Source organism: Schistocerca gregaria, chromosome 2 (assembly GCF_023897955.1).
Source record: "Schistocerca gregaria isolate iqSchGreg1 chromosome 2, iqSchGreg1.2, whole genome shotgun sequence".
Classification (NCBI taxonomy): domain Eukaryota; kingdom Metazoa; phylum Arthropoda; class Insecta; order Orthoptera; family Acrididae; genus Schistocerca; species Schistocerca gregaria.
In genome coordinates this window covers 779127311-779149417 of record NC_064921.1, presented here as the reverse complement: position 1 = coordinate 779149417, position 22107 = coordinate 779127311, and the positions used below count along the sequence as shown (strand labels likewise).

General features: G+C 40.6%; 1 protein-coding gene across 1 annotated transcript in view; it reads left to right on the top strand.

Moving 5' to 3' along the window:
• The window catches only part of LOC126335025 (RNA polymerase-associated protein RTF1 homolog), a 120467-nt gene that overhangs the window by 66794 nt on the left and 31566 nt on the right, over nucleotides 1-22107 (top strand). Inside the window, exon 9 of the mRNA XM_049997865.1 lies at nucleotides 19717-19912. Within this exon, the coding sequence (XP_049853822.1) occupies nucleotides 19717-19912 (196 nt within the window). The remainder of the gene's footprint in view (nucleotides 1-19716; nucleotides 19913-22107) is intronic.

Genomic DNA, 22107 nt, shown 5'->3' with positions numbered 1-22107 from the left:
AAACACAATTGCCGAACACTTTGCTGAGCACTATGCTCGAACCTCCACATTGGGGAATTATCCCCCAGCCTATTGCACCCTCAAATGGCGGATGGAAAAGAAAGCCCTCTCATTTGCTGAATGTCACAGTGAACTCTATAATGCACCATTTACAGACAGAGTGGAAGCTCCTCAGTGCTCTTGCACATTGCCTCAACAAAGCTCCTGGGCCAGATCGAATCCACAGTCAGATGTTCAAACATATCTTGTGCGACTTCAAGCGAAATCTCCTCATCATTTTCAACCGGATCTGGTGCGTTGAAGTCTTTCTACTGCAATGGCGGGCTATCACCATTATTCCAGTGCTCAAACCTGGCAAATACCCGCTTGATGTGGATCGTTATTGGTCCATCAGCCTCACCAACATCCTTTGCAAGCTGTTAGAATGTATGGTAAGTTGGCCCTTGTGTTGGGTCCTGTAATCAAGTGACCTACTGGCTCCATGGCAGCGCAGTTTCCACCAAGGTCACTCTACCACTGATAATTTAGTTTCCCTCGAGTCTGCCATCCAAACAGCCTTTTCCAGACGCCAACTGCTGGTTGCCATCTTTTATTATTTACGAAAATCTTAAGACACGACCTGGCGACAGCATACCCTTGCCACATTATATGAGTGGGGTCTCCGGGGTCCGCTCCAGACTTTTATCGAAAATTTCTTATCGCTCTGTGCTTTCCTTCTCCAAGTTGGTGCCTCCCATAGTTCACCCCATATGCAGGAGAATGGGGTCATGGAGGGCTGTGTATTGCATGAATCTCTATTTTTAGTGGCCATTAACAGTCTAGCAGCAGCTGTCGGGCCGTCTGTCTCACCTTCTCTGTATGCAGACGACTTCTATATTTCATACTGCTCTTCCTGTACTGGTGCAGCTGAGCGGCATCTACAGGAAGCCATCCACAAGGCACTGTCATGGGCTCTAGCCCACAGCTTCCAGTTTTCAGACTCAGTCATGTATCATGCACTTCCGTCGGCATTGTACCATTCATCCGTAACCAGAACTTCACCTTAATGATGATCCATTCACTGTAGTGGAGACATATCGATCCTTAGACTGGTTTTCGACACCCAATTGACATGACTTCGTCAGCTGAAGTGGAAGTGCTGGCAGCATCTCAATGCCCCCCCCTCCTGCTGCCTGAGCAACACCAACTGGGGTGCAGATCGCTCTCTGTTGCTGCCGCTCTACAGAGCCCTTGTTCTCGATTCTTGATTTGTACAATGGCCACGAAGTGGTTTACACTGACGGCTCGATCTCTGATGGTCACGTTTGCTTCGCATATGTCCATGGAGGGCATATTGAACAGCACTCCTTGCCAGGTGGCTGCAAGTGTTTTCACTGCAGAGCTGGCGGCCATTTTTTGTGCTCTTGAGCCCATTCGCTCATGCCCTGGTGAGTCATTTCTTCTCTGTACTGACTCCTTGAGCAGCTACAAGCTATCGACCAGTGTTATCCACAGTCTACACAGAAATCGCTTCTAGAGATCGGCATCCCCATAACTAACCTGCGATCATTATTATGCCACAAGGTTTTTCATCTTTGGGAGACGGAATGGATTAATCTCTGTACGCACAATGCACAGCGTCCCATTAAGGAGATTATGAATGTGTTTAAGTCCTGGATGCGGGCTTCTTGCAGGGACTGTATGGTTCTCTGCCGGCTCCAGATTGGCCGTATGTGGCTAACACATGGCTACATCTTCCTTAGTGAGGACCCACCTTAGTGTCACTGTAGCTCACTTACATCTGACGTCCACATCTCACTGGACAGTGGACTCTGAACCTTCCCACCAGCCTGCCTTCAGTGTCTGGTGACAATGCCTCAGCAGCAGATTTAATTTTGCGTTTTATACGTAAGTAGGTTGTTTATCATACCATCTAAGGGTGGGCATTTAGCCTCTTCTCAGAGGCCGCCATCCTCCCCCCATTTTAACTCTGTCGTCTTATCTTTGCATTTGTTTGTTACGGTGGTCGTCTTTTCCCTACGTGTGTTCATCTCGCCTTGTCTTTTTGGGGTAGACATTTTAATGTGTTGAGAAGTGGCTGGCTCATCCTATTTTTATTCTTATGATCAGCCAGTCCAGACCATCTGCTCTATGGTTTTGATACTTACTTCTGCTTTTCCTTATGATGTAAATTTTCCCCCTTTTTGTTCATTCCAGTCATTTTCTTTCTAGTTGTGGTTCCCCAATCCTTTTCCCCCTTTTACTTTCTCAAACATACTTAGCGTGTTTTTGTACCTTGAGCCTTGCTTGCATCAGGAAAAAGCGACTGATGACCTTGAACTTTGGTCCCTTCATACCCCAAACAAACCAACCAACCAACCAACCAATAATAAACAGTTGTAAAAGATGACAAGACTCAGTATGAAAACTCCTTCCCCTCCCCCGTCCTCCTACCTCCCTGCTCTCCCCTCGCCCGTCCTCCCACATCCCCGCTCTCTTCTCCCCTCCCCCTGCCCGACCTCCCACCTCCCCGACCTATGAGCACCTCCCCGCCCTCCCACCGAGCCCCACCCCGCCCTCCCACCGAGCGCCTCCCCGCCCTCCCACCGAGCCCCACCCCGCCTTCCCACCGAGCGCCTCTCGACACAGCCCCTCCCCACCCCTTGAGTAACTATAGTCACCTAGCTGTAACAATGAACTGCACCCTCTAAAAGTCAAGTTCACACAATGTAGTGGAATGCTTCCCGGATGTAAGCCGATCTCTGCAATTATATGTGACGCTGAATCTCATCTTATGCGGATGCATCCAATAGTGTTTGGTTAGTGCTGCATATTATACATTTGTATTTTGTTGGCATTGTGTGTGTGTGTGTGTGTGTGTGTGTGTGTGTGTGTGTGTGTGTGTGTGTGTGTGGTGTTGGGTTTTAGAGTGGTTTTTATGCTGTGGTCTATGGGTAGCATCTGTGATCAGTAGTCAAAACATCCTTGGTTCCATGTTCAAATCCTGCCACTACTTGAAGTTTGAATAAAAATTATCTGCTTTTGCAGCGTAAGACCTCTGGAACAAGAAGTGACCCCATTCAGCCAATGGCTTTGTTAAGAAGTCAGAGGAACAGACAGTAGTTCAGGACACTCGTTGCCCTTGGAGTGGGAAACTGTCTGTAAAGGCGGAAGAATGATCAATGGCATGAGGATGCAGAAGGCAATGGAAACTACTGCATCAAAGACCCATAATGTGAATCCACAGGACATGTGGCCTGTTGTTACAACATTCTGTGAGTCAGGGCATGGACTGACAGAAGTTTGAATGTGATACGGAAGCTAGGAAATCTGAAAAGGAAAATGCCAAGGCTCAGTCCAGATGTGACAGTAAGTGAAGTGAAGTGAAGTGAAATGAAATGGAAAGAAGACAGATTCCTGGTCAAATGAGAATAGGGTAATACCAACAACAGCAGAAAATGGTATAACAAGAGTAGATTTCATTATGAATATGGAGGTAGGCCAGAGACTGAGTTACTGTGAACAGTCAATGATAGGGTTGTTCTCATAAGAATCAATACCACACCAATTTTGTTACCAATAGTTCAGGTACATATGACGTCATCTCAAGCCAAAGATGAAGATATAGAGAAAGTATATGAAGATACTGAAAGGTAATTCAGTGCATAAAGGTAGGTGAAAATCTAATAATCAGCAAGGATTGGAATGTGGTTGTAGAGAAAGGAATAGGAGAAGAGGTTACTGGAGATTATGGGTTTGAGGCAAGGAACAAGAGAGTAGAATGACTAATTGAGTTCTGTAATAAATTTCAGCTAGTAATTGCAAATACTATGTTCAAGAACTACAATAAGAGGAGATATGCTTGGAAAATACCAGTAGGTACAGGATGATTCCAGTTATGTTACATAATGTGTAGGTAGAGATTCCAAAATCAAGCTGGATTGTAAGGCATACCCAGGAGCAGATGTAGACTTAGACTACAATTTAGTAGTAATGAAGAGTAGCTTGAAGATAAAGAGACTAATAAGGAAGAATCGTGTAAAGTGGGATACGAAAATATTGAGGAGGAATGAAGAGAGATGCATGAAGTTCTTAGACTGCAGTTACTACGATAAGGAATAACTCTGTTCAGTTGAAGTTGAAGAGGGATGGACATCTCTAAAAGGGCAATCACAGATGCTGGAAAGAAAAAAATTTAGTACCAGGAAAGTAAGTGAAAAGAAACCATAAGTAATGGAAGAAATACTTCAGCTGATCAATGAAAGAAGGAAGTACAAAAATGTTCAGGGAAATTCAGGAATACAGACATACAAGTCACTTAGGAATGAAACAAATAGGAAGTGCAGGGAAGCTAACGCTAAATGGATGCATGAAAAATAAGAAATAGAAAAATAAATGATAGTTGGAAGAACTGACTCAGTATATAGAAAAGTCAAAACAACCTCCTGTGAAATTAAAAGCAAGTGTGATAATATTAAAAGTGCAGTGGGAATACCACCGTTAAATACAGAGGAGAGAGCTGATAGGTGGAAAGTGTACAGTGAAGGTGAGTACAGTGATAGCCTCTGTGTGGGGGAAGACTTATCTGAGGACGTAATAGATGAAAAAACTGGAATCTATATAGAATTGAGAGGGGATCCAGTATTGGAATCAGAACTTAGAGTATTGGAAGACGAGATTGAATAAGGCAGAGTCGATAGATAACATTCCATCAAAATTTCTGAAGTCATTGGGGGAAATTTCAGCAAAACAACTATTCATTTAGGCATGTAGAATGTATGAGTATGGTGATAAACTCTCTGACTTTCAGAGAAACATCATCCACAGAATTGTGATATTGCAGAGCTGGTGCAAAGTTGACAAGTACAAGAATTGGTCCACATTCAGCTCACCAGCTCATGCATCCAAGTTGCTGACAAGACTCGTATGCAGAAGAATGCAAAAGAAAATTGTGTGTTTTGTAGATTATGATCAGTTTTGCTTTGGGGAAGCTAAATGCACCAGAGACACAGTTCTCACATTGCAGTTGATAATGGACGCAAGACTAAAGAAAAATCAAGATATGTTCATAGGATTTGTTTACCTGAAAAAAGCATTTGATGTTGTCAAATGGTGCAAGATGTTCGCAGTTCTGAGAAAAACAGTGGCATGCTATAGGGAAAGACAGGTAATGTACAAGAGGCAAGAAGGAACAATAAGTATGTAAGACCAAGGATGAAGTGTTTGAAATAAAAAAGTGTGTAAGACAGGATGTAGTCCTTTGCCCATTGAAACAATATAATTAGTAAGATTTGCTGATGACATTGCTAACCAGAGTGAAAGTAAAGAAGAATGATAGGATTTTGGTTGAGGATAAATTGAAGAAAGACAAAAGTAACGAGAAGTAGCAGAAATGAGAGCCTAGAGAAACTTAAAGTGAGGATTGGTGATCACAAAGTAGATGAAGTTACGGAGTTCTGCTACCTAGACAGCAAAATAACCCCTGATGGATGGAGCAAGGACGACATAAAAAGCAGACTAGCATTGGGAAAAAGGGCATTCCTGGCAAAGAGAAGTTGCTAGTATCAAATTTAGGCCTTAATTTGAGGAAGAAATTTCTGAGAATATATGTCTGGAGTACAGCATTGTGTGGTAGTGAAACATGTATTGTGAGAAAACTGGAAAAGAAGAGAATCAGTGTTTGAGATGATGTGCTACAAAACAATATTGAAAATTAGGTTTATAGATAAGGTAAGGAAATCAGAGACGAAAGGAATATATGGAGAACACTGACAAGAATAAGGAACAGCATGGTAGGACATCTGTCTGAATGACTTCCATGGTGCTACAGGTAACGGTGGAGGGTAAAAACTACAGAGGAAGACAGAGATTGGACTACATCCAGCAAATAATAGAGGACATAGGTTGTAAGTGATACTCTTGAGATAAAAAGGTTGGCACAGCATAGGAATTCATTGCATGCCACATCAAGCCAGTCAGATGACTGATGACCCAGAAATCATTTGTGAAGAAATAGGAAATAAAAGTTTGAAAGATCCATGACTCAGGATCCAAACACACAAAGCAAGAAAGTTAGGCAAGAATTGGAAAGAAACTCAACAATTTTTGTGGCACAACAAGTGGTTCAGGTGTGATGTTGAGCACTCTGATAGGATGAAACCAGCACCAACGCATAAAGTATCAACTATAGAGTATTTTTAATGGGACTATAGCAACTAAGTCTCGCATTGTACTCTCTTGTCACTTTATTTATTTACCTGTCTAGTTCCGTAGGACCAAATTGAAGAGCAAGTCTCAAAGGTCATGGACCATGTAGTACATGAAATTAAAACATAAAAGCAATAACAGATCAAAATAAAATGTTTATGAACCCCCAAAAAAAGTCAAGCCATAAGTTTTAAGTTAACACAATCAACAATATAACATAAGAATTAGCTCAGGTTTTCAAAGAACTCCTCAACAGGATAGAAGGAGTGACCCATGAGGAAACTCTTCTGTTTCAATTTGAAAGTACATGGATTACTTTAAAGATTTTTAACTCTTGTGGTGGCTTATTGAAAATGGATGCAGCGGTATACTGCACACCTTTCTTCATGAGAGTTAAGGATGTGTGATCCAAGTGTAGATTGGATTTCTGCTGAATATTAACTGAGTGAAAGCTGCTAATTCTCGAGAATAAGCTAATATTGTTAACAGGAAACGACAATAAAGAAAATATATATTGAGAGGGCAATGTAAAAATACCCAGACTAGTGAACAGGGCTCAACAAGAGGTTTGTGAACTTACACCACTTGTTGCCCGAACTGCCCGTTTCTGAGCCAAAAATATCCTTTCAGAATGGGAACAGTTACCCCAAAATATGCTACCATATGACATAAGTGAATGAAAATAAGCAAAGTAGACGAATTTTTGTGTCGAACGATCACTTACTTAAGATACTGTTCGAATAGTAAAAATGGCAGCATTAAATCTTTGAACAATATCCTGAATGTGGGCTTACCATGACAGTTTCAAATATCTGAATACCTAGAAATTTGAACTGTCCAGTTTCACAAATGAAATGCCCATTCTGTGAAATTAAAATGTCGGGTTTTGTTGAATTGTGTGTTAGAAACTGTAAAAACGGAGTCTTACTGTCATTTAGCATTAGTCTTTTTCCACAAGCCATGAACTTGAAACCGAGCGAATGTTGTACACAACTTCCTTTACTACCACGCTTACTCATAATACTAGAGGGCATATCATTTATAAAATTACCTTTTGTTGTCTGTCTGCTAAAGTAAGAGGTGAACCAATTGTGAGCTACTCCTCGTATTCCGTAACGGTCCAACTCCTGGAGCAATGTTTTGTTTTCAAGACAATCAGACGCCTTAGTTAAATTAAATAATATGCCTAGCATTCAAAACCTTTTGTTAAACCCATCCAGTACCTCACAGAGAAACTAGAATGTAGCATTTTCAGTTGTTAAACGACTGCTAAAGCCGAACTGTAAATTTGATAGCAAATTATGTGATATGAAATGATCAATTATCCTTACATACATAGCCTTTTCAATAACTTTAGCAAACACAGATGGCTTAGAAATAGGTTTAAAATTGCCTATATGATCATTATCTCCCTTTTTATAAAGTGGCTTTACTACTGAGTACATTAATCATTCAGTAAACTGACCATTCCTAAAGGAAAAATTACATATATGGCTAAATACAAGGATCACATGTGGCACAGTACTTTAATATTCTGCTAGGCACCCCATCATATCCATGAGTCTTTCGTCTTCAGTGCTTCAATTATTGATTCAATCTCCCCCTCACCCCCCTCCCCCACCCACCTTGTCAGTATCACGGAGTGATATTTCAGACGTCAATATCGGAAAGGCATTTGCCAGGAAATTTATATGGTCCCTGTAGAAACTAAATTTCTATTTAATTCACCAGCAATGCTCAGAAAATGATTGTTAAATACTGTGTATATAACTGACTTATCAGCAAAAGAAATATTGTTACCACGAACTGACTTTATATTGTTGACTTTGTGCTGCTGACCAGACACTTCCTTTTCAACTGACCATACGGTTTTAATTTTATCCTGTGAATTAGCTATTCTACTTTCATACCACATACTCTTTGCCTTCCTAATAACATTTTTAGCACCTTACAATACTGTTTGTAATGGGCTACTGTAGCTAGATTGTGACTACTTCTAACATTTTGATATAATCCCCACTTTGTTCTACATAATATCCTTATCTCACTAGTCAGCCACCAAGGCTGCCTTTTACTGCTAATACCCCATTTAGAACTTTCTAATGGAAAGCAACTCTCAAAGAGCATGAGGAATGTGTTAAGGAAAGCATTATATTTGTCATCTGTGTTATCGGCACTATAAACATCCTGCTACTCTTGTTCCTTAATGAGGTTTAAAAAACTCTCTGTTGCTGTTGGATTGGCTTTCCTGCATAGTTAGTAATTATATGTGATATTTGTTTGAGTTCAAAAGCCTTTTGTGTTAAAATTTGTGCATCATGATCTGAAAGGCCATTCACCCTTTTAATAACAGAATGCTCATCTAATAATGAAGAATGAATAAAAATATTGTTTATGGCTGTGCTGCACTCTAGTTGGAGACAACACAATGTGTACCAGATCATATGAGTTTAGGAGGTCTAGCAACATCCTTTTTTTCATAATCACATACAAAATTAATGTTGAAGTCAACTAATTCTGGTACTTTCTATAAAGTGAACCAAGAACCCTCTAGTTTGAGCAGAAATGCTGTAAAGTCAGAGTTAGGGGACCTATAAACAACAACAATTAGAAATTTAGTTTCACTAAATTCAGCTGCCCCTGCACAACATTCAAATATCTGTTCTGTGCTGTGCTATGGACTCAAACGGAATACTGTTTCTCACGTACGTGCCACTCTGCAAGGAACTCCTTGAAAAACAGCCAGCTAATCTGTATACTGGTAAAGAAAGGCTCTGACACATTAAATTTAAGTTCTTTAATTTACAATGTCTACCTCTTTCTCTGTAAAACCAGTATTAACATGTTGAGTTCTGTTTCATCTTAATCTTAAAATTATCACAAATTGGTTTTTATTAAAGTACTAGCATATAAACTCTACCTAGTCATAATCTTAGGGTCATATTGTCAGTTCTTAGACACTACCAAACCTGCAACGTATGCTTGATTTTAGCAGGGAAACATAGGTTGTTAGTCTTAATGTACAACTTCTATAATGTAATATCACCTCTACAATATCGTCTAATTTTTAATAGCTCCTAACAATTTATGAGAGAGATACTTCATTATTTGTACAATGTATGTGTTGGTGCTTAAGGAAGGATTTAAAGATTCCCTCCTATCTTCGTAAGGGGCATACATGTATATAGAGGCTCACTAATTATTAAAGACAACAATAAATAATGAGGGATACTGAAAGAGGAATGGGAGCTGGTTCGTGGGACTTTCATTTCTAAAAGCTAAGTACCACAGTAAAATTTTACAAGTTACAACCTCTTAATCAAGACATCCTTGTTGTTGTGGAGTCTTTGAACAGGGCAAACTATGACTAGTTTACAGTACTTTGTTTGATGTCATCTGGCACCGTGAGAAGACAGGCACCAAGAAGGGGGACTTGAAGGTGGGGTTTTGCTGGAACAGCATCTGTACACAAGTCTTACGAATACACAGGACAAAGAAGGGAGGAAGTTTGAAAATGAGATAGATTCGCATGCCAGTGAGTGGGAGTCAGTGCGGTTGAAGAGAAAACTGCACACTATAATCTAGATGCTGATACCAGGGAGACGAACCAGGTGTCTGGCATCAGACTCCAGACTCTATACAGCCACAGTCAAGGGAAGCCCCTTGTGGGAATGTGGCTCAGGAAGCTGACGTGCAAGACGTGGTAGCACTTGTCTCGTTAACCGAATTGGGGGGGGGGGGGGGGGACTGGACACAAATGCAAAATCATGCTGTCAGCGTTAACTCTGGTGAAGAGCGGCAGCTGACAATGTGAACCATGTGGCATTGCACATGATGAGCTGCCGAGAGTATGCCCGGGAAGATATTACCTCGTCGAAGTAGGAGCAGATACTAGTTGAATGACGGTTTGGTGTGTGTGGCCCTTGGAAAATGTGGCTGTCTGGTCATACCCGAGGTGGAAGTGACCAGCGAGGTTGCTGGGTGCTGGGGAGATGCAGTGGTGCCTTGGCTGCCAGGCACTTTGCTGATTGTCGGTTTTCTGTCAGCATTGCCCAATTGTTTTCTGCTACAAGTGGAGGTGAATGGAAGGAGTTGCTGCATGGTTCGCCCATTCTGAGGGGAAAACACCAGTACCAACCCTGCAGTGGGGTGTTTAGAGCTGAATGAGGGTGCTTGCTGGAGAGCATGCATGGGTTGTCGCTGTTGTGCTCGTGCTTGTACTGTAGTTTCTTGTGAGAAGAGGTGCATGGGCAACACCTTTGCACAGCATTGGATGCATGTGAAATAGTGTCCCTGCGCCAACAGTGTGGGTGTTAGCAGCAGTAGTGAAAGCATTCTTTCAGGAATGATGGGAACCTGTGGTGGCAGGGCTGTGTCTGCGTTGCTGGCCAGTATGCACCCAACAGAAGCATGATGCGAGGTCACGGTAGATGAAGGTGTGGTGCTTCCCAGGACATTGCAGAGATGTTGGTCGTTGCTGGGCCATGAAGCTTTGAAGCTGCGGTACGAAACCTGGGAGCATGCTGCCGGGAAGAAGTGGAGATGCTTCAGAAATATACCATTTCACTGATAGAAGTTCCCACGTCATTTTTTTGTGTGGTCTGCTGGCCTAGAAGTTCCAGACGTAGATCAGTGGACCATTTGAAAGAATAACATGTAGCTGTGGCTTTAAGTGTGCGGTGGAATTGCTTCACTTCCACCTCGGGTATGACCAGACAGCCACATTTTCCAAGGGCCACACACACCAAACCGTCATTCAACTAGTATCTGCTCCTACTTTGACGAGGTAATATCTTCCCGATGTAGGAAATAGTGAATGGCTTCGTGGAATGCGAGCTGTTCTTTGTTGTGTTTGTCCTTGCACCATTGTGCCTCAGAGAGCTTAGATGAAAAAGAAGGCAAGTGGTTACCAGATGTGTACATCCATTGCTGTAGGGTGGCCTTGATAGCTGTCTATCTTGTATCCACCACTATTGCGAGGGGGGACACTAGGATGGAGGGTGCACCAGAAGGAGAGGTCACCCTTTTTTAGGCTCTCGGTCATGGCCTGGGTCCAAGGGACCAGTTTGTTGTCTTTGTTTTTATAGCCACAGAGTGCTGTGGTTAGGGGCTCTTGAGTGGCAGTGGTGTCCTTTAAGATGTCGATGAAACGCTGGAGACCTTTGAATGTAGTAGGGTATGGAAAGTCCGCTACTACCTGTACTGTCTCAGGGAGGGAGCAGGAGCTGATAGCAGAGACTAATTGTTGGAGAAATTCAACCTTTCTCACCCCAATAATGTATTTTGCCGTGTTGAGTACCTCCCCAGCTTTCAGTAGGCAGGAAAAAAAATATGTGTAGGTGTTGGTAGTGTTCAGTAGGGTCCCGGAAGCTGATGAGTACATCATCTAGGTAGGTGAAACATCCTGGTGTACCCTGGAGGATGTTTTCCAAAAATCACTGCCAAGAGTGTGCAGCATTGTGGAGGCCAAATGTCATGAATGCACTCTAGAACAAGCTGAATGGTGTGATTATGGCTGTTTTCTTAATGCCCTCTGGGGCAATTGGGATTTGTGTGTAGGCTGTAGTGCAGTGTACCTTACTGAAGGTAATAGCCTCTGAATTTGCATCATCTTAAGTGCAGAATAGTGGGATAGGATAGTGATAAGGGATGATGTCGGCATTGAGTGTTTGGTAATCATCCAAAGGTGCCAGGAACTGTCCTCCTTGGCAAAGAGCTGAAGCCTAAGTGCTCTTTGAAGGTTAAAGGACACAGATAGCGAGCAGCTCCCTTTGTACGATTTTGCATCTGTGATGGAGGGAGAAGGGGGGGGGGGGGGAGCAGAGCTGACACAGCAGAAAATGGTGGGGGCCAGGAGTAATGGCATTGTAATGCACATAGTGGCAGTGTAATGCACAGTGTCTTGCTGAACATTCTGGGGGACACCAGGGGGCAGGATGAGAAGTGGGAATTCTGCAATGAGCTGAGCATGTTGGCCTGAAATCACCAGCTGTTCTTCGGCGAACAACATTGCAGGATAGAAGCTGTAGCGGATGTGTCTGTCAAAGATTCTGTTGAACAAAGCTTCGCTATGTTGTAATGACCGAGGAAGTTGGACCCCAGAATGGGGTCAGTAAGTTCCACGACTGTGAAGGTCCAAGGGAGTTGGTGCTGAAGGCCTAAATAGAGCAAACGGGCTCGCATCACGTAACAAGGGATGGTGGCAGTGATGGGGTGGGGGGGGGGGGGGTGGTGTTTTGCAATTTAGTAGTAATTTGTAGGGAAATGTGGAAAAATCAGGCTTGGTTTTGATGAGTTATGAACTGGGGAACTAGCATCATTCAAACCCCATATGCATAGGTGCTGTTAGCTGGTGTAGTAAGCAGGCATGCCTACTACCGGTGGCTGCCGAAGTACATTGGGTGTCAGAACCAGAAGTGTGGAGCTCTGCAGTTGGCAGCATTCTCGTCTAATTTCTGGTATTACCAGCAAGCTGTGCCTAGGTTTCGTGCGTTTTTCAGTCATGTACTATATATGTTCATTAAACATAAATTCAGAGTCAATAATTCTATCCAAGTACTGTAATCATTTAGCTTGTTGCAAAACATTATTGTTTGGAACAATGCTGTTACTCTTTACACCTTCTCCTTGTTATTAGCATTACTTTTGATTCCTGCTTATTAAAACGGATTTTCTTGTTCTGGGCCCAAAATGTGATTTTTCTGTTTCTCTATTTCAGAGCTTATGAGCTATAGTGACTGTATCTGCTTTGGACAACAAGATTAAGTTATCTGTAGATGCTACCATTTTCATATTTGCTGTGTAATCCAAATTAAGTAGAGAATTATACATGTATTCCAAAAACCTGGGCCGCAGCAAGATCCCTACGGGCAAACTTTTGTCACCCTCTTTTCTAGTTTTATGCTGTTAAATGCCAACACTGCTGTTCTATCACTGTAATAGTTATTTGCTTGGTTATATTAGTTCCTAGGACATTCAGTTTCTAATAGTACTTGGGCCACCAAGCTGTATCAAAAGCTCCCTTAACATCAAGACTGATAATTATTATATACTGTCCTTCTGATATGCTTTCGTCTACGAAGTTCTTAACAGCCAACTAACACTGCATTGACTGTCCCTCTCTGTGGAGTAAATCCATACTGAATGTTGTTTAGGAGATCGTGAGGGAAGACATGGTGTATAATTCTATTAATTAATAGTGTTTCCAATACTTTTCCCTCTGTATAAAGAAGGTTGATGGTATGAAATTTGGACACTTCCATGCTGTTTTCTTTACCAGGTTTCAGAATATGTACTATTTTAGCTTTTTTCCACAATCTTGGAAAGCAACTGTTCTTTAGGCAACTGTTATATAAAGCGGTAAGATGGAAAGGAAAAATGCTATACAGTCAATGAATGATCTTGGTAACACAATTTTTACCAGGAGTCCTGTTTTCAGCCAAGTTTGTTGTTATTTCCTCTGTTTCTGTCTATGTGTAAGCTACATCATCTGCCATTCTGTTGGGTTGTAGCGTTTGAGGTCTTACTAGTTTTTGGTATTCTGTGTCTTGAGTTTCATCGTCCTCAGGCACAAAATATTTGAGCCTGAGATCTGTTGTTGTTGTGTTATCACTTTTCCTTAACACAGTTGTGAGTGTATTACCTCTGATTTTCCCTGATGTGATTCGATAGACTGTATTCCAAAGGTTATTTGTTGGGGTCAAGCTTCCGGGTTGTTTTTTGCTTTCTGTATAGCTATGCTGTATTCCTTCTTTTCTTTACAATATTGTTGTCTTTGTAGCACCCTCAGCTGTTTGTTATCCTTTGGCCTTTGATAAATTTGCCTTAGAGCAATGGTTTTTCTTTCACATTGCAGTTAATTTAGATGTCGAGCAGGGAACAAATTTTTTTCCAGTTCTGTGCTTGAGCTGGTTTTGTATCTTGAATGCTTTACTGCATGAGATATGTAGAACATCTTCAAATTCTGTGATAAAAGCTTCGATATTTGTATTTGCTTGAACTTTAGCTGCCAAATTCTGGTCTATTTCTTGTAAGTTTTGTAAGTCCATGTTTGGTAAATATCTGTGCGTAAGTTCTTCGAAAAAGTACCCATCAAAATCTCTCAGGTTTTTATCTCTAACAACAATTTTTTTTTTTAGTTTGGATTATGCTTCCAGCATATGCCGTTGGGCATACTCCTATGATGATGAAAATAATAATCTTACCTTCGGAGCAACTCTCTTCTTCACCACACACCCATTGGCTTATGCCGGTATTTACCATATTTCTTTGGCAAAGTTGATATGTCGAATATTTATGTCAAAGAAATTTGATGGTTTAATAAGGAACTTTGTCAAACTTTGCCTGTTGTCAAATAAATATGATCAAATCGAGGGCCTCACCGTAGATTTGATCATGTCATTCGTCTTCTGTTCACTGTAATGTAAAATGTAATCGCTTCAAGCGCTGGCTTTGCTACATCTATTTGACGTCTCTGTAGTGTGTTTGTAAATGTGGCTTCAAAGTTGGTTTGTTCCTATGACCCTTAAAAAAGAAAACTTGATTCGCCTAGGGTGGGGGGTGAATAAGGGTCACAGTGCAGGCTATTAGTTGTGAGTTGATGGGCAGGTGGAATATGCTGCAGGTGACTTCATGTCCACAGTCACAGCTAGTCATTCACGTTTACATCTGGAAACATCCAGGCAGTTTTTCAGCGAGCTGCAATAGAGGATGTAGTCATACTCTAAAATAACAAATTATATCTTAGATTTCCATTCTACTGTGTCTATTTCTGAACTATGGATGCCACAATTTAAAAAGCACTTCATCAGTTTCGTACTTTTGATTAATTTTGTGTTGTTGGAAGACTAACTCTATTATTCAAAATTAAAAATAATTCTTACTGTCCATACAGTGTACTAAACATTTATTTACCTTCACATATTCCCCCTTCAGTGCTTTATTAATCACTTCCCACGTTTCTGGAATTATTTTGGTTAATGTGCACTGTGATATCAGAGTTCTGTGTTGTAGACTAGAGTAGGTCTCTAATGTATCCAGAAATCGCAGTGTTACAATTTGCCTGTCTGCTGCACATATATAATTTCTCAAGAGAGTATTCTGTTCTGTAATATGAGAAGCCGATTTACTGAGCAAATACTGAAATACACACTCATCCATTTGTAAGTAATTTGTATTCTAAGACTTCACTTCTCCACTTACATCTCTCGTAACAGATTTTGCTGAATGCTTTTATTATCTTTACGTAATACCTAGTGCTTCATCCAAGTATGTTTCCTTTTTTCCACTGCTGTTCATCCAAATACACACACAATGCAATTGTTGTACTAGAAAACACAGCGCGTAGTAACAAGTTGCCATCTTGAAATTTGACAAAAAAATATGACAACAGTGTAATACCCCTTTTTAGTGCCACATCAAAGATCTTTGTCAAAGAAATTTGACGAATATTTGATATTGAAATAAATATGATATGTAATATCAGCCTTAGTACCAGCAGCAGTAGATGAGAAGTGACCATAGTCAACTCAATATTGCTCTTTCCTTTATTATTTTCAAAACTTTATCTGTTTTTCCCTCATTCAGTAGCTACAGTTTAGTAGAAGCGAGTAATTCTTCCATCTTCTTTCATCTGGAGTTTGCTACTGTATCATGCCACGTGCTACATCTTTCATTGCTATCCATAGCAATTACTGAACCAACTATCTTATTGTGGGTTATCATGTCATCAGTTTTTCTCAGGTCATCTTGGGTCTGTTTTGTGATAAGTACATGCTAGATATTAAAAAATCACCAATTTTCTTTTACTATTTTTACAATTACTGCATCTTCATCGGACAAGTGGCTAATCATTACGGAATCAATATCTTCATTGGGTGTCAGTATTTCTGCTCTTTCCCTTGTTTCACCTGCACTCAATATCTTGTAAGCCCTAGTAATTTCACCCACATTTTGTTGATAACAACATGGTTTTTGCATGAAAGAAATGTCAATATGATATTGCACAATAAGCTGCATTAGGTTAGCTGTGCAGCTCTGAAGTGCTGTAGATTTATTTGTATGCACTTGATTTGTTTTTGAAGAGACAAAGTTGTTGGCTTGTATTTGATTTTGCCATCAGTGTTAGTGTTCTGTTTGCATTGTATACTATTTATTTCCCACATATCCATGCTACTGCGTTGTTTGTACTTGAACACAAAGGTGGCAAACACGACCACATATAGTGACCATTTCATTTTTAATCACACTTAACAGTCGCTGTAGGTGACAACATTCGTCGATTGCATTAGTTTTTGTAACTTGTTTATCAATTAAGTGTTTCAAAGCTACAAAATCTTTAGTGTGCTCGTCCCCCTCAAAAAGGCTTCGAATTCTTTTGAAGACATGAGGAGGTAATCTTTATGGATATCTTCTGCCAGTGACGCATCTCTCATTGAGGAATGTGATACCAACAAACCACAGTTGGATTCCATATCCAACGTGTCATGATTTTGTTGTTAGCACAAGATACAGATAGTGTCAGCAGTAGCTGCTGTGCCTGGCACTATGTGAGCTTTGGGGATCTGTGTTGTGGGTGGTACTTTGCTTAAATCGTTGAATGTGTATAGAGCAGTGCAGTGCAATGATTTTATTATGTGAGCATCCCTGAATCCTGGAGCTGCTTGGAATATCTCTGACATGCTCCAATATACATATACATTTAGACATTTTATTAACTATTACAGTATTGCTCATAAATGGAAATACATTTGGAAAGACAGCTCGTGTACTGCCACTTTTAAAAAGCCTTACAGGGGTCTTATCTCTTTAACACACAAATTACCCTCTTGCACTAATCAATCTATTTTCACCAGTTCTTGTAAAAATACAAATGTTGGTTCCGAATATGCGAGAACAATGCGTACGACAATTTGTGTGTTAGAGATAATGACGCCAATAATATTTTTAAAAAGTGCCAGTACTTGAGTTGTCTTTTCTAAGATATTTGTATTTATTAGTAATGTTGTATTAAGGTAATGAGGACATTATCGGTGATGTCAGCTTTTCCTAATGAGATCATATTATTGGTAGAAACAGTTTTGTTGAGCAGCCGGTGTTTGTTGAGACGATTCAGTCATAGAAGTTCCAGTAGCGCACCCATTTTCACGCACTTTCGTAATATTCGTGCAAACTAAGTTGACACTTCGGGGCGGTGGCTGTTGGGAGCGACCATAAAGGTATTTCCCATTTACAGTCATCCTCATCAGCCATTGCGCCAACTGTCGACTACTTAGTTTGCACGTATAATAGCTTTGGTGTTGACAACTAACTGTAGCGCTGTTTAAGCTGCTCTTCATGCCGATGAAACTGCCCTACTTAGCAAGATTACACAGGAGCTGTATCCTCTGCTCTAAAACAAAGTAGATGACAGTGACTCTTGTGAATTAGACTATAACACAATCAAGTTCACAAACTGTGACAGTTGCTTTAAACAGCTTTTGAAACAGCAGACACACACATGTGTCTATGTTCGTTGCTAGTCAAAGATCATTTGTGTCACGTAATTGTTGAGAACCTTGAGCACATTTCTGCCTACGTTTATTTGCAATTAAGAAAATTATAAGAAATGTAGATTGATTTCTATGAGATACATGTAAAACATTAGCCGGCTTATGTACAAGGTATATATTTTCTCAAGACAATCCCACGTCCTTGTGATATACGCTGATCAACCATAACATAGCAACTTACCTAGTAGCCAGTATGTTCACCTTTGGCACAGATAACAGTGGCAATGCATTGTGACACGGAAGCAATGAGGCCTTTGTAAGTTGCTGGAGGCAGCTGACACCACATCTGCACACGCAAGTCACCTAATTCCCTTAAATTCTGGGGAGGGAGACCATAGAGGTGTTGTGTCCTAGATGTGTTCATCAGGTTCAGATCTGATGAGTTGGGGGGGCCAGCATATCAATTGGAACCTGCCACTGTGTTCCTCAAATCACCCAATAAGACTCCTGACCTTGTGTCATAGGACATTATCTTGTTGAAAAATGCCACTGCTATTGGGAAGGTTGATCGTCATCAAGAGGTGTACGTGGTCTGCAACCAGTGTAAGGTACTCCATGGCTGTCATGGTGCCTTGCGCGAGCTCCATTGGACCCTTGAATACCCACATGAATGTTCCCCAGAGCATAATGGAGTCATTGCCAGCTTGTCTCCATCCTACTGTACAGATGTGTAGGAGCTGTTACCTTGGAAGGCTACATATTCATGCCCTCGGTTTGGTATGATGAACAAGGTTTCGGTACTCAGCAGACCATGCTATGCTCTGCCACTGCACTACTGTCCAGTGCCAATGGTTACATGCCTATTTCAGTGATAGCTGCCAATGTTGTGTTAACATTGGCACATGGGTAGGTGGTCAGCTGCGGAGCCTAATCTTTAGGAGTGTTCGGTACACGGTGTATTCATACACACTTGTACTCTGTCCACCATTAAAGTCTGCGTCATCTGTAATGAGGGGTGGCCACCCAACCCCAAGATGTCTAGACTTGGTTTCACTGTATATTGTCACGTGTTGAAGACACTCACCACAACCTTTCCCGAGCGTCCGACAAGTCATGGGGGTTCCGAAAGGCTCATGCCAAGCCTCTGGGCCACCACAATCTGACATTGGTCAGACTTAGATTCATTGCGCGCCTTCCACATTCTACGCACATATAGCACACTCACTTTTAATACATGCACCATGTGTGTGTCTGACTAGCAGTCATTCCCCACCTGGTGATGCTGCTATTGCCTGGACAGGTTTACATCGATAGTAGGTTGGTGAGCATAATGTTCTGACCGATTGGTGTACATGGTCATCCACCAGCCGTAATTGCCTTAAATCAATGATCTTTTCATTTCCCAAAGTTAAGTTCGTTTCCTTCATTTATTGAACCAGTTTTTGGCACTGTTTCTTAACAGGATAGTCAGAGCATCAGCTGTGACGCTTGTATTACATGACTGTCACAATACCATACTTTATTTAAAAAAAAAAAAAATCTGCTGTCGTGATATCATACTGGACTTTTTGTACATTAAAAGCTTTGTATCACAAACAAGACTTAGGATTTTGCTGTTAAATTGTCTACATTGGCTGCATAGGAGTTATTTTAAATGTATTATGCTGGATGTCCGCATTGTTAACCACTATTTGTGTATAACATCATGGAAGCAAGTACTCCCAAACAGCTGCATATAATGGTTTGTATCACGGGTCATGAAGAAACTCTGTATGACATGATAATAGTTATAGGGTGCAATGGAAGATGAGAATGTGGCCCGATACTCATCTTGCATAATCAGTTTAAAACAGATCATATACAGTTGTGAATATTACTACTGAACTACAGCCTATTAACCAAGGATTATTTTGACAATTCATTTTGCATTGTAAACAAGTGTTAGTTCTAGAGAAGGCTACTGGTAAATGTTTTTTTATTAATTATGTTATGTATCTTAAAAGATTTTTTACATGTTAATTACTGATTTATTTGATTACAGGCATGGTATACAGGAGCGAGTGTTTCGTTTGGAATTTGTGAGCAATCAGGATTTTACCGATAGTGAGTTTAACAAATGGAGAGAGACGTGTGCCTTACAAGGTGTATCTCTGCCTACTCAAGAGGACCTTGAACAAAAACTGAAAGATATAAAGGAAGCAATGATTTATGAATTTAAAGAAGAAGATATAGAAAAAGTAAGTATCTGTTGCCCCTTTTTTCCGTACTGAGGATGCCCACATTGTACAAGTTATACTTACTTATACTTACCCTTGTAAACATATAAATTTTGTTTTCTCTTCATTACACTCTTGTACTAGGACTGATGAAATGTGATAAGTCAGTTTTAATGTTAGATAAATCGTATACACAGGTCTCCATCCCAGCAGTACAACACATTCTTCACTTTCAAGCTTTGTGTATCTCCCTTCAGTAGCCATTTTATCCCCATACCAACAAAACACGATGAATGTCTGGTCATACCCTGAAGAGATTACGCTGACCAGTGTGATTAAAACAATACTGGTATCTGTGGAGGAATGTAACATTATGTGCTTAGATTAATATTGGGATTCATGTCAGTAGTTACTTAGATGTTGGAGTGATCAACTCCCAGTGAGACAAGGGCAGTGCCTGTGAAAAAAGAAGGTAAGTTGAAGTGTTGTACGCTTGTGCCTGTCAAGGTTTTGTGACAGACTGCCTACTACCTAATAATGTTTCCTTAAGAAGAGAGAAGTGCTTGTCGTGAAGAGATGAATAGTGTCATTTTCAGAAGTGGTTTTCAACATTGCAAGCAACAGGGGTATCTCTTTTATGTGGATAATGCCCTAAATAAGTCTGTTATTTATGGTGACACCTACTTCTACAACAAGGAAAAATGAAATTATTCATGCTGTAAACTATATAATATGTATTTTTGAAAAGATCTGAGGAAGGTTAAATTGATGAAAATTGTGACACATTTCTCATCATAGATTGATGGAATTGCTAAAGTACATGGGCGTGAAATCATCTGCATACCTCCATATCACTGTCATTTCAAACAGTGAAAAATCCAGAATGGAATGTAACAGTATTATGAAAAGGGTAGTTCCTACTCACCATATAGCGGAGATGCTCATTTTCTGATAGTCTTTTTGTCATGCCTGTGTGTGACTCATCACAATTCTGCTGGCCATCACATTAATCAGATCCCAGTATTACTGAGACTTTGTGGTCTGCATTGGAGAGAAGAGTGACTGATTGCTGTCTACCTCAATCAACGTTGGCTGAACTTGGCACTTTCCAGCAGGATGAATAGTATAAGATTCCCTTCTAAATCAGACGGGACCTGTATTTATCCATTCCTACATGATTGGAAGCTGTTTTGAGTGGCATATGTTTTTGTACATGTGTTGTATTCTTGGGTTTAGATATTTTTGTCCACACCCAGTAGTCCTTTGTCGTTTTTGAGGTGATCTGATATATCTAGTAACTGAAAATGAATTTATAAATCTTAGATACAAACTTCATGATGTGTTTTGTTTCTGCCATTAGAGTACACGAGTCGTAGAGACTGGGGTAGCATGAACTTTCAGTACTAGTCATTTATCTCGCAGACAATAGTGTGGGGTGTGGGCATACAATTTCTTCTTAAAGGTGACTGTAATGTTAACCAAAGTGCACTTAAATTTAATTACACATGGGGATAAACAGTAGCTTGTCCAAGTATGAGTCCAGGTTTCAGCCAAAATATTTGAGTAGATGGGATAACATTTGGCAAAAAAAAAGTGTGTTGTAGAACAACAAACCGAATAACACATTTTTTCCCCCAAGTTACTTTTAAAAAATCGAATTTTTGAATGTAAATTACAGGTGCAGCACAGTGCTTTCAGAGGCACACAGTTACAGCAGTCAAATCTGATGTGACATGGTAGTAAGTTATTCTAGAGTGGAGTAACCTATCAGTTAAACAGAGCTAATATTAATAATAAGCAATAAAGGAAGGGATTTGCTTACAGCCCTACAGATGTAGATGTAGTGCAGAGTAGAGTCACAGTTGTAGAATTGGTCATTTACACCTTCGGACTCATTCGTAAGCTCATTACTGCTGTTTCACATATTTAGAGCCACAAGGTGCTATGGGGCAAGACATGCTATGGGGCAGACATTTGGCACAGTGAGCCTGCAAGGTGCCACGTTGCTCACTCTAAAGTGCCATTTGAACAGTGCTTCAATGGAGGATAATGTTCTACAAATTTCAGCAAATGGAACACAGGGTCTGCTGCATGTAACCAGACTTAGCCATGGTAAAATCTGCTGGAATAATTTGAAGGTGCTAGTTGTTTAATTGTATTAGGAATTTGCATCATTTCGTGTTGAACAAGGTGCCAAGCTAATGTTACCAGATTTT